This window comes from Dermacentor albipictus, chromosome 5 (assembly GCF_038994185.2).
Source record: "Dermacentor albipictus isolate Rhodes 1998 colony chromosome 5, USDA_Dalb.pri_finalv2, whole genome shotgun sequence".
Classification (NCBI taxonomy): domain Eukaryota; kingdom Metazoa; phylum Arthropoda; class Arachnida; order Ixodida; family Ixodidae; genus Dermacentor; species Dermacentor albipictus.
This window is the reverse complement of record NC_091825.1, coordinates 174,071,746-174,084,291: the sequence shown is the minus strand read 5'-3', so window position 1 is coordinate 174,084,291 and position 12,546 is coordinate 174,071,746. Positions and strand designations below refer to the sequence as shown.

Genomic DNA, 12,546 nt, shown 5'->3' with positions numbered 1-12,546 from the left:
GCTGCTGCGGAGCACCGTGGCGAGGATAGGGAACAGCACCCTCCACCAAAATGTTATGTGAACGAAGGATTAAGAACTGGAGACTATTTACAACGTATATTTGCAAAGGATAACTGCAGCGCTGGCCAGTTCAGCTGATAGCTCAAGAGCCAGAGAGCATTCGTTGTCTTCGTCGGGGCACCCGTGTGCATCGTCCACAAGAAACACACAACATGCATGTATCTATCAACTAGAATATCAGCTACATCCATTTTCTCTCTTACCTATGCCGCTATCTTCTCGTCTCTTATAACATCTTTCACTCCATCGCTCTTAGCACAGTGCTTAATGTCTTCTCAAGCTTCTCTGTTAACCTCAACATTTCTGCCCCATGTGTTAGTACTGGTAGAATGCAATGATTGTATATACATTTCTTTTTAAGTATAGCCATAAGCTGCGAGTCGGGATTTGGTAATGCCTGCCACATGTGCCACAACCCATTTCTTGAAGACAAGGTCTTCTTTGGCGAGTTCATGCTGATTTGGGGTTCGTGGGATCTGAGTATCTAACCACTTTCATATTGTAAATTAGTCTATTTGAGGCATTATAGTGCACACAAGACAAGGAAAAAGGTGTCAAAATGAAGCTTGGAACAAACACGATGCATCAAGTTAGCGTAGAGCTATGCGCAGAGCAGTAATAATGCATAATTAGTGGGGAAAGGTGGGAATGAAACCTAGATGCGCTCGTTCCAACTGCACATGCCTAAAACCAGAATCAAAAGTGTGGTTTTACCGAACGAAAAATGTGGGCTGATCCTGAGGTAGTTAGTGCAGTCTAAAAACATGAGCCGATGCCAAAGGCAATACAGTGTAAGCAACAAACATGGCAGGCTAATGCACCTAAGGAGACCTTGCATTTATTCTATGTCAACCGCTGTTGATTTACACCTGGCGAACACCTGGTGATGGCACCTGGTGACTGGCCCAGCCCGGGGCCGGTCGGCGAGCCCATATCCGGAAAACTAAAAGCAGCACCCGATGGAGGTGCGGTTGCTGTCCGTCGAACTGACGAAGATCCTCCGCTGCCGCCGAAGACGCCGAAGAAACCACCTCGACGACATAATGACACGCTGCTGTCCCAGCGAAGTCTGGAAGCAAAGAATACGAGGACGAAAGACCACATGGCGACATCACATACCAGCCACAGGTCAACGCGACACAGCTGTGATCCGACGCCAAGACCGAACCGTAATGCAAGACAAAGAATCACCGACCTAGACGCGCTTCTCGACGGCCACGCAGTCCCCGCCTTAGTCGACACAGAGGCTGATTACTCCGTCATTAGTGGACACATCGCCGCCCAGATGAAGGAAGTTAAGACTACATGGGAAGGCCCTCAAATTTGAACCGCTGGAGGACACCTCATAACGCTGACTGGAATATGCACGGCAAGAATTACCATACATGACTGGACTTACCCTGCCACCTTCCTTATTCTCCAACAGTGTTCAGGAGACGTCATTCTCGGCATGGACTTCCTGAACCAACACGGCACAATCATCGACCTGAAGTAGAAGTCAATAATGCTGTCGGAAGATCAAGCGATACCGCCGGAGAGCCTTCCTAGTCCCCGCGCCTTGAGTGTACTTGAAGATCAAGTGAGCATCTCACCTCGCTCCAGCATTATTATTTCAGTCGGCACCGAAACACCTACTGACGTAGAAGGCGTCATCGAAGCCGACCAGCGTCTACTGCTTGACCGTGAAATTTGCGTCGCAAAAGGGATCGCTCGACTGCACGGAGGAAACAGGAAAGTGTTGTTGACAAAATTCAACCAGGAGTTCAAGCACATCAACAAGGGCATGACGATCGCATACATTGAGGAAATTCTGGAAACCAGCAATGCATTTGTTCTGTTGGATTCTGCCACATCTACCCCAACGACCGTAGTTCCCGAATCAGACTTCGGCATAAATCACAGTCTTCCCATGATTAAGCAACAACAGCTCAGCAGTCTATTTCGACGATACAAAAAGTGCTTTTCGACGTCATCAAGGATTCGACAAACACCAGTCGCAAAGCATCGCATAACCAGCATCGCTGAACCAGAAGCAATAAACTCAAAACATGCAGGAATACTCACGGTGTAATTGATGACATAGTATTTGTCATAAACTCTATTGTGAGGATTTATCTTCTTGTGCTGTTTTTTCCGCATGTGCTCTTTCAATGTCTGCCAGTCTTTGAACGTCTTCTCACAGTACAAGCACTGCAGTCTTCATGAAAAAAAAATTTAAAAAGTAACAGCATTGCTTAGTGAAAATACCTCCTAAATGACAGCATAAATATGGTTTTAAACTTCCACGCACTTGTTCAGTTTGTCTTCCAAGACGTCAAGAAAGTCTTCAACATAAACTAAAAAAGAAAGGGCAATTTAACAAGCTGTGCAGTACAACAATGCAATGGCACCAAGTTAAACTTTACCTAAATTATCAGGTCTTCCGACACTGAAGTTGTGGTCACGAGCCATGTGATTGAGAAGTGTGGCCCTGCAATGAAAATACCAATGCTCACAAGCCTCAAGCGTGATGCACAACACACGGTAATTATCGTACCTGTTTTCAGTGAAAATCTGCTTGCAAAACAAGCACGTTCTTCTGAAGGACGTGTCAGACCTTTCAAGTTCTTGGCTTGCAAGCACATCATCCTAAATGTTGGAAAACATAGCACCGTACTTTAGACACATATAAGCACCGTTTACTAAAAGTGCCGCACCAGCTTTGACTTGCGAAGTTTCCTGCGAATATCGTCGTCTTCAGGTAGCTTATCAGAAAGCAAAAAGTAGAATTCGCTCGTTCCTGCGCACACAAGCACCTCCCATGTATCAAGACATCTTTGTTCCAGACTTTAAACGCTAGAGAATTACGCTCACCGACATCACTCTGGCCACTGTTACTTTTCATTGCCACGCATACTTCTCTGATATCGGCAATCTCTCGAAACCGCTCTTTCCAATACGCAAAATATCTAGAAAGAAAGAAGTCGCTGTATGCACAGGAACTGGGTTCGAGAAGTCTCGTGGGTGCCTGTGCACACAGGTATTACCCTTGAGGATCAGCAACGCCACTGAAATTGGTGATGACAAACTTGTGCGCGTTTAGCAGGTGTGTCAACAAGTTTTGGAAGTTACTTGTCTTGTTGACATGAAACGCAATGTCACAGAAAATGCAGGCCACTTCATTGGTCTCTTTGTCTTTTTTACTTCGATTTCTAGATGGTAGAAACAGCGGTTCTAAAAGCGGACAAAAGAGCACTTTCGTCAACTCAAAATAGATCCACAGCAGTTTTCATGGGTGTTCACTGCGCTCTGCGCTTGGCTCACCGATCGAAGTAGCTGAAGCAGCCATTAGAAGGCGAGCATGAGCGCCTACGGAGGGTTAAACAACTGAACCTATTAATTCCCCTGTCACACGGGCAAAGACAAAGGTCCTTTAATGTTAAGGAGCATTGAGCTTGTAAAGGCACGTTAGTTAAACGGATATGTGCAGGTGCTACACGCATGCTACACCCACAGAACACCTATACAAACTTAGAGAAGGGAAACTGTACCTTCCACAGTGCTACGGAAATAAGCGTAGCGGTGGCGTCGTGAACTAAAGTATGTGACCACGGGTGGCGCTGTACAACAGGAAACGGAAACGGGGTTTTGCACACGCTTTACTAGCTGTTCTGTGGCTTTACTGGGTTTCTGGCTTCTGCGCCTCGATCGTGCTCCCGCCAGTTTAGTTGCTATGTAGCAAACGTAGCGCCTATATTAAAGGTCTGTTCGATTTACCTTGCACTGCATGAACTAGTTCCTGGCAGTTCAGAAAAAGTGTCACACTCATGCAGCGCCAGTTCAGCAGTGCAGGCATAGTGCGACACTAGCGCCAAACTGAAACGAATGCTGAAGTGCAGGTAGTGCAGGCCTTCTGCTGGTCTTGGCGCTTCGCCAGCTGCACGTCGACTTTTTTTCATGGATTGATCCAGCCTGCCCACGGTTAGGCGAAAGTGTATTGAAGGGTGTACTACAGCCTGGTTGATATATGGTGGAAACCGCTATGGATTGCGGCGCATCATCTGCAGCCATCGTTCAAACAGTTATTGAGCTGATGGACTCGGACAGTGAAGACGAGGATTTCGACGATGTTGTCACAATTCTAGCGCTGAAGCTAACTAGGTTGCAACGCAATAGAATTCCTAAGTACTGTGAAGAAGTCGTGAGTCGCTACTTTGATTTTGAATTTAAAAGACTTTTCCGCCTATCGCATGGTTCCCAAACACGGCTCCCAAACACGGCTATCGCCAAACACGGTTCCCATCTTCATTGACGATCGGCGTCAGCTTCGTTGCCACGCCGCCTATTGCAACGCAAATGCTGCCGTCGTCTGCTGCCATGGCTGTAGCGCCTGTGCACGACCGGCACCACCTCTCAACACGGTGCAGGGTCTGCCTGAACTAGCCCTGCACGACGCCTGCACTTGTTTAAAACGAACGCCGTAGTTTAGAGGGCGCCACGTTGCACTGCCAAAACGAATGGCCGAGTGTGGCACTACATGAACTAGTTCAGGTAGTGCAGATAAATCGAACGGACCTTAAGTAGGCGCTACGTTTGCCACACAGCAACCAAACTGGCGGGAGCACGATCGAGGCGCAGAATACATGTAGCGCTGAGTCATATCGAGTTAAGGCACACTCTGAACTGACTTTTAAGGGCATCCCGAGCTGTTTTTCGTTTATTACGCCGCCGTTACGCCGAGTTGTGCCGCCGCGCTCCAGCTTTTGCATTTCGTGTAGGGCTACTGACAAAATGCGGTTTCCAGGTGGCACGATGGCCTCGACTGGAATAAACGCACACGACACCAAAGATTGAGTAAGCCTGAAAATATTTTATTTGCATTTTACAAGTACAACAAAAAGCACACGTCTACGCATCCACACAAACGCGGTTACATAGTCAAGAACATAGGCAAGAAATGGCTCATTAATAAGGGTAGCACAAACGCACCAGAAAGAAGACCTAAGCTACAAAACGTACGGTCGGCTGCTAAGTATAATAATTTCCCTGTCACCGCGTGTCACTTTTATACAGCACTACCAGGCCGGGTAGTTTGGCGGAAAGAATGCAACAGCTTACGGCCGTCAGCTGCCTCTGTCATAATTATCCTAATCTCCGCATCAACGTCGTGCAAGTCCGCATACAGGCATCTGTATCTGAACCATATATGTGCCAGCATACATGTGTATTGAAATTATGACAACCACTGCGTCTTATCAAACGTATTGGTTTTGCAAATGCGCATTACAGCTGACGGAACGACATACTGTAAGTGAAGCACAAGAGAACAAGGACAAAAGGAGGATACAACACTTGAAGAAATGAAGAATTAGTAGGCGTACAGCAAACAAGCGATGACGGAGAACACACAATGATCGGGTGTTCTGTGACATCGCTTTGCGTATTTACGGTGTTATGGAGATCAACGGCATAAAAACGTACAGTCGCGGTCAAAAATACGCGGCCCACGGCTCCAGTCGGCGGAGCGGCCGCGAGCCGCACCGCGGCGCTCGCGTCGGCGCTGCGAGAGTTTGCGCTCTGACGACAGGTTTGCGCTCCGACGAGAGTTTGCGCTCTGAACGATGCACTTGAACTTTATCAACCGTGTTACGTATCCGCCCGAGAGCGAGGGAGATACCTGTCGTCAGAGCGCAAACTCTCGCAGCGCCGGCGCGAGCGCCGCGGTGCGGCTCGCGGCCGCTCCGCCGACTGGAGCCGTGGGCCGCGTATTTTTGACCGCGACTGTACCTTCAAGCGTACTCCCTCAACCTCCGCCGCATTCATCATGATAATCAACGCCTAAACAAAATGAGGCACTATTTTTTGCCAAGAGTAGACCTTTTTACAGCAAGTTTATGTAATGACTCGCAGACGAAACCAGCATGCTTTCGAAAAAGTTTTACCGCCGTAGTATTCGAACGCCAACGGCCAGGAAACACATCGATGCCAATAGGCTGTCGGCTGCCGGTGGTTAATCAAGTACAAAAACCTTGACGCTATGACTAAAAAGCAGCTTCAACAATCAAATTTAAAAAAAATCAACTGCCTATTTGCCTGAGGTAACAAAACATCTTTAGACACCTCGATTGTTTATGTCAATGGTTTGTGTAAAGTAAAAAATTCACCATGTTTAGCGCCCCTAGCAGAGAAAGCACAAATTAAAGTATTCGACCAAATTACAGTAACTCCACTTGCGCGCTTACGCTGAAACGCACCTCGATTGATTTTTCGCCCTCTGTGGCCATTTGTTGAACTTGAGAGTGTACGGGGCCTCTACACCATAGAGTTACTATACTGACTCTAGAGGACAAGCTACCCATAGGGCCCATGCATTAAAATCGGGAACCTCAAGAGCGCCGCCATGTTGCTACGCGCCGAGGTTGCCAGCTCCTGAGACGCTTGCTAGACTTGGTGACAGTAGTCAGTTTTAATCCGGCAACAGTAGCAGCGTAGCAGCATGGCGTCTCGCTTGAAGTGTTGTGATGTGTGCGTGCAGCCGTGTGTTTGGGCTTCATAAGTCGGTTCTTTATTCTATGTTGCGGGATGGTGTGGGTGTGGTCCATGTTGGCCGTAGAGCTGGCAGTTATGCAACCGAGGGATGATCCTGTTCAAGCTTCTGGCGGTATGCGGTTTTCAGCGGTCACGCCTGTTGCAGGAGTGTCACTCGACGACGTTACGAGCTCGAAGCTGTGGTCAGATTCCTCCTTGGCGTTCCGTAATTATCTTCGCACGGGCGCGGTATGTTGCAAAAGCCGCTTTCGCGATCTATCGTCGTGACGATAGATCGGGTTTTTTATTATTATAAGTAATGATCCAGCTGTAGGGCACATGTAACCGACAAACGGAAGTCTCAGGAGAGCACCTGAGATGGTAGTAGAGCAGGCGGCGCAGGAACTCCAGGGCACCCGAGGGACAGTGGGGGGATCAAAGCTCGAAGCAGAACGGTACGTAGGTTGGGGCCGCCGAGGCAGGTGTGTGCCAGGGAGTGTTCGCACGGACAGCTCCCCTGGCACGCGCAGCCGTGCCTCGCAAGGTCGAGATACTTTAAAGGCACCTGCGCCCATGGTCTTTCTTTTGCCTCGGCGCAGTGAGCACGATTAACGAGAATAATGTGGAGGGCATCCGGTGCAGTCGCGAATGCATCATGACAAATGTAGCTCGCGTCGCCTGGCGTCTGTAGTAATATCAGAGTTGGTTGTATGAACTTTATGCATAATACGTTTTGTTACGGTACCTCAACGGAATGGGTCTAGAGGACGGTGTTGGTGCATTTTTTCGTACCGCCCTAATCCTATACCCCCACTACAAACACACACATACCCCCCTTTTTTTATGTATACATACAATTCCTTGCCATGACGGATCATAGCCTCCTTTATTTTTGAAAAATAGAGGAGGCTATGGACCGATTGACCAGTTCAAGTTGTCAACTTGTCAGTAACTGTCGTAGGAATCACTGTAGTAAACATAATTCCACGATCGGATTGTTTACTTTCATTTTTTGTTGTAACACTGAGGACTACATAGAACTTTATTTTGTATATGTGAGAGAAGTATGTGGATATCACGAGCTTAAGCCAATGTGCGATACACAAAGCAGCTGCTACAACATGAACTGCATTGAGGGCCACACAACACATACGTAATTAAAGGTGCAAAATATAGGGGGAAGCTTCAAAATACGCTCTGTAGCACTGCAAAGTATAACATATATTGTATGTGTACAATAAATGTTCAAAAATACAATGCATCAATGTACCATTTGCCTTCAAGTTTATTATGAAGTTCAAGTTTACTGAAGTTTATTATGAGCATATGTACAACAGGGATCAACTAACACACCCGCAGTCGAGGTGGCTGTTCGAGGTGTGCTGGCTGCCTCAGTGTAAGAAAAAGAAATTGGGTAAATGTCGACACCAGTGCCACTGCTTCTTGCCTCTGACCTGCACGTGCCTCTGCGGCATCTTTGTGCACAAGTGTGCTGGCATGGTGAGGCGTAGGAGTCATCCGAGAGAAAGAGTATTGTTTACATGGAGGAGTGGCTGTTCACATTGCCTGTCACTTTCCCTCAAATGTTTCCTTGGCGACTAGGGTGACACACCCGCAGTCAAGGTGGCTGTTCGAGGTGTGCTGGCTGCCTAAACGAAATAAAAAGAAATTAGATGAATGTCGATACCAGTGCTATTGCTTATTGCCTCTTACCTGCATTTGCCTCCACGGCCTCTTGGTTTGCGGAGTCTGTATGAGGGAGCTGCTGTGGCTAGGCGTAGGCATTGTCTAAGCAAAAAGAAAAGGCCATTTAAATGGGGAATTATGGAAATAAATGCAGTTATGTCTGCTTCTTGCACTCTTCTTGCCTAAAAGTTTTCAAACATAGTGTCCAGAACACACCAGCACTTTGACTGCTTCTGCTTTTTACCTGCAGGTGTTGTTGCGAGATCCTTAGTATGGCTGCGTGCAGCATTGTAACACTTGGTGAAGGCATTTGAAGTGGTAGCCAAAAATATAAAGAATCATCCTTGTCTGCACGAATGCTTTCAATTTCTAAATGCAGGGGTAACTATCACTATTGGTGCAGGGCCCCCCCACATCTATGCGGCAAGTGCCATAGCTCGAAACTGAATTGTTCCTTTATGTTTCACAAGGCATCTGATATGTCCACATTAGATGTGATGTGTTTGTTTTTATTTATCCCAGTGTGGAGAGAGCATCATTAAATGGCTGAAGTACTATAGCACCAAACAGACGACACAAGAAGAGACACGGACGAGCGCTTATGTCCGTGTCTCTTCTTCTTGTGTCGTCTGTTTGGCACTATAGTACTTCAGTAATATGCACCAACTAGCCCAACAAAAAGTTCTGCTGAAATATCATTAAATGTTTTGTTTATTTTTGCGTGTCTTGTTTTTTGGTTTATTTCTGAATTTATCATGATGCTAAAGTGACTTATGTAATGGCAATCAGCTTTTGTTTTGCAGAAAAACAATGCATTTCCTGACCCATTGTTTGACATCCCCTCACTCGCATAATTTTGCAGAGTATTCTACCTATATTGACTTGCTTGACCTCCACTAAAGGGTCTTGCATTTTTAAATACGACTCTTTCCTTAAAATCATTCGACACTTCTCATAATTTCTGTACCTTGGGCTTCTGATACTCTGCATTCACTATTTTTGCTTGTTTCTGACTAGAAATGTCTTCTTTAATTTAGAGCTTAAATTTTACCTTTGGAACACACGGAAGAGCTTGCCATTGCATATCTGCATAAAAGGGAAACATGTTTCATTAAACATTTGCAAAATCCCATTGAAGATTGATGAATGCAACTTGCAGTGTGATATGACTGAATGAGCCATAAAAGTAACTCATCTCACTTGGTAAATGAAAGCACATATTAGTGTGATGCACAAGATACGTTACACTAACGTGGTGGGTTCTCTTGCTTATAAAGCAAAATAATCGGTGCGCGAGAAAAAAATTATTTTTGCATAACCCTTGTACACACTGACTTAAGGAAAATGAGCTGGAGCTGTCCACATGATGTACTTATTTTACCTGCGAGTATGGTCAACAAAAATGTGTCCCAGCTGCTTAGTGGTATTTCCGGATTATGTCAGTATTGCATATGTGCCTGTTGTCGAAAATAATTGAATTTTGAAAGTGCTCGCAGGGATCTGATGTGCATATCTGCAGTTTATGGGTACATGTAAAAGACTCAGCATCAAGTGCAAGTGAACGGTCCCACAGGCCCGGAGTCGATCATGCAAATAGATTCGCTGCACAAATTTGTGACCAGAAAAGATATGCCACATGAAATGGCATGCAAGGAAGTGTTGAAAATATTGCACAGTTAATAAAACGCCTAAGCTATTAATATGTGGCTTGATGCACTCGTTATGCAAAACGGAGGTGAGGCGTGCAGACAAGAAACAAGAGTAGAGTATTTACAAGCAAACAACACGCGCGCCGCCCACTTCTCTACTCTTGTGTCCTGTCTGCACGCCTCACCTCTGCTTTGCATGATGAATCATTACGAACTTCAGCTTTCTGTCGTTCTAAGTCTCGATGCACTCTATTTCGTCCGCATTAGGCACTCGCCTCTTGATTACTTCGTGGCACAGAAATACTCGGTCATCAGGCTGTTTTTCTGCTGTGGCCTTTGTAGAAGCATGATTGTTCAAAGTGCAACAATTAAACAGATTCTTTGAGTTGCTTGTGGCTTCGCCAGTACAATTCCGGTGCGCTGGTCCGCCTGTCCAGCAATTTCCTACTGAAGGGAAACCTGCAAATAAAAACACCGCTCCGAATGCAGAAAAATGCTCTACTGTGACGCTTCTCGAACGATTGTGATGTACCACAAGCGCTGCCTACTCGCGTGATATTCTCAACAAGGAGATAAATTCGTTTACTTACATGTGAAGGTATATGCCAGACCACTTCGGGGCTTCGGTGGCACATAAGGCACGAGTGTGTCATAGCGTCCGATGTCGACGCGCGATCGCATGTCAAACGAAACTACTACGCATCCAAAAAACAGATTCGAAACCGAAATTCGCGTCATCCTTTATTGCATGAATGCGTACATCGTGATTTACATAAGTCACGGACTTAGCGATCGCTTTCTGTAAACTTAATATTAACGTACCACCTTCATAAAGCCATCAGGTATGCGTTTTTAGGTGACAAAGCATAAGGTGACCTGTACTTGTTCTCAGCTCTTTCAATAGTAATTGCGCTGGCCACATTGACCAGTAGCAACAGGGCGGCGCCCTAGAGGTTCCCACTTTTCCGGCCCAGCTTTTCCTCTAGAGTTGTTCTACTAACTCTATGCTCTACACCATGCTACACGGCACCATAGTTTCCTACAAAAATTACTAGAGGGAACTCTGGCGCTAGTGTCTATGGGAGCTGCAATGGGAGCGGTTGTCCCAGCATGGGAATTATGGGAAGTACATGGATTTGCCTAAACTTCGTCTTTTTGGCTTCAAACGGCTTTGTGACTTCGTAAACGCGTCATTTCAACAGTATATTGCGCAATAAATAATTAAATATATATCATTAAAATTGCCCGACGGCAGGATTCGAACACAGGGACTCTAGCACAGACGCCTGATATTGAAACAATTAAGCCACGGACGCATGTATCGAGAAGCGAATGAAACGCCCTTATGCATTTATCGCAGGCATGCCAGTGCCTTGAGACGCTTGGCGCGTTTTGATTTGGCCACCTGGACAAGCTCAATCGTTGCAATTAATAGCAATTGTACGCGTTCCTGGCGTCTTCTGCACTTCGAAGAATATAGATTGCGCTGAAATATCCGACAATAGGATTTATGTGGCGTAATATACAGTGAAAGCTCGTTAATTCGAACTTCAATAATTCGAATTTATGGATAATTCGAACTGTACGATTTGGTCCGGCCAAGCTCCACAGAAGTCTATGTATAAAAAAGTCCGTTAATTCGAACGCGAGAAGGTTCGTGTTGGTTCGTTCGTGTTGGTTCGTGAACGGCGTTCGTGTTGTCCACTTCTCTTCTCTTCTGTCCTGTCTGCACGCCTCACTTCTAGTTTGCGAGAAGGTTCCCTCACGGATAATTCGAACTACGCTCACCTGGCACACGGCCAGAGAAAAGCGCCTACTGCCTACACACAAGGCTGTATTGCCTCTGAAACGGAGAGAACGGCGAGAGAAGTAACTGAGCATGTGTTGGTGGGCTAGTAATCGGCGAGAGAAGGCAAAATCGGAAAAAAATCTAACCGACGCGGGGTCAGCCAGAAGGCAGTGGCGGCTGCCGCCTCTCCGTTCTACGTAACCTCCAAGACTTCTTGCCCGTTGCGAATCTCGGAGGCTTTGCAAATCTTGTACAGCTGCTAATGTTGTGCGGAGATGGCACGGCAAGCGCCAAAACACAGCGAATCAAGTACGTCGCAGCTGCGCTTGCAATCAAGAACCAACGAATCAGGGCCTTCGCCACCTTCACATGTTCAGCGTCTTTGTCTCGGCAGTCTTCATCGGTTGTGCACCTCTGTTTTCAGCTTAGGAGGTATCGGATCGCGAATCATTGTGATAGTGTTAAGCCTCGGCTAACATTCGTTTCGGTGGACATCGGTGGTGTGGCACAGTCGGACCCAGAGCTTCGACTTGAAGATGGCGTGTGCCCGCGGCACACGCCATTACTTTCTGACACGCCAAATTTCTGACATGCCCGACTGCTTCCAAATCGCAGTGTACTGTTGCTCTCCTTCACTTTCGTTAGTTCGAACTTTCGTTAATTCGAACTGAAGCGGCTTCCCCTTGCGGTTCGAATTACGACCTACTGGAACTCCAGACCTGCACAGATATCCGGCTTCTATGGGAGCAGCTTGCGCCCACTTTCGTTCAACCGACGGCCGTAGGTGGCGCTTTTATAACCTGTTCGTCGTATAACCAAAGGTCAGTGGGTCGCCTCGCATTGGGCGCTCACGGG

At 46.7% G+C, this 12,546-nt stretch overlaps 1 protein-coding gene across 3 annotated transcripts in view; it reads right to left on the bottom strand.

Annotated features, from left to right (window-relative positions):
* LOC135897523 (zinc finger protein 277) overlaps positions 1–10,942 on the bottom strand; it is a 52,851-nt gene extending 41,909 nt beyond the window's left edge. For 2 of the 3 annotated variants that reach the window (XM_065426160.2, XM_065426162.2), the window contains exons 1-8: positions 3,364–3,550; positions 3,087–3,273; positions 2,914–3,008; positions 2,757–2,839; positions 2,597–2,688; positions 2,466–2,530; positions 2,351–2,396; positions 2,125–2,257 (exon numbers count right to left, since the gene is read on the bottom strand). In XM_065426160.2, the coding sequence (XP_065282232.1) occupies positions 2,125–2,257; positions 2,351–2,396; positions 2,466–2,530; positions 2,597–2,688; positions 2,757–2,839; positions 2,914–3,008; positions 3,087–3,273; positions 3,364–3,388 (726 nt within the window). In that variant the 5' untranslated portion in view covers positions 3,389–3,550. Of the gene's footprint in view, positions 1–2,124; positions 2,258–2,350; positions 2,397–2,465; positions 2,531–2,596; positions 2,689–2,756; positions 2,840–2,913; positions 3,009–3,086; positions 3,274–3,363; positions 3,551–10,918 lie in introns of those variants that run through there. The other variant, XM_070539325.1, reaches the window with a different exon arrangement.
* Positions 10,943–12,546: the final 1,604 nt, after the last annotated feature.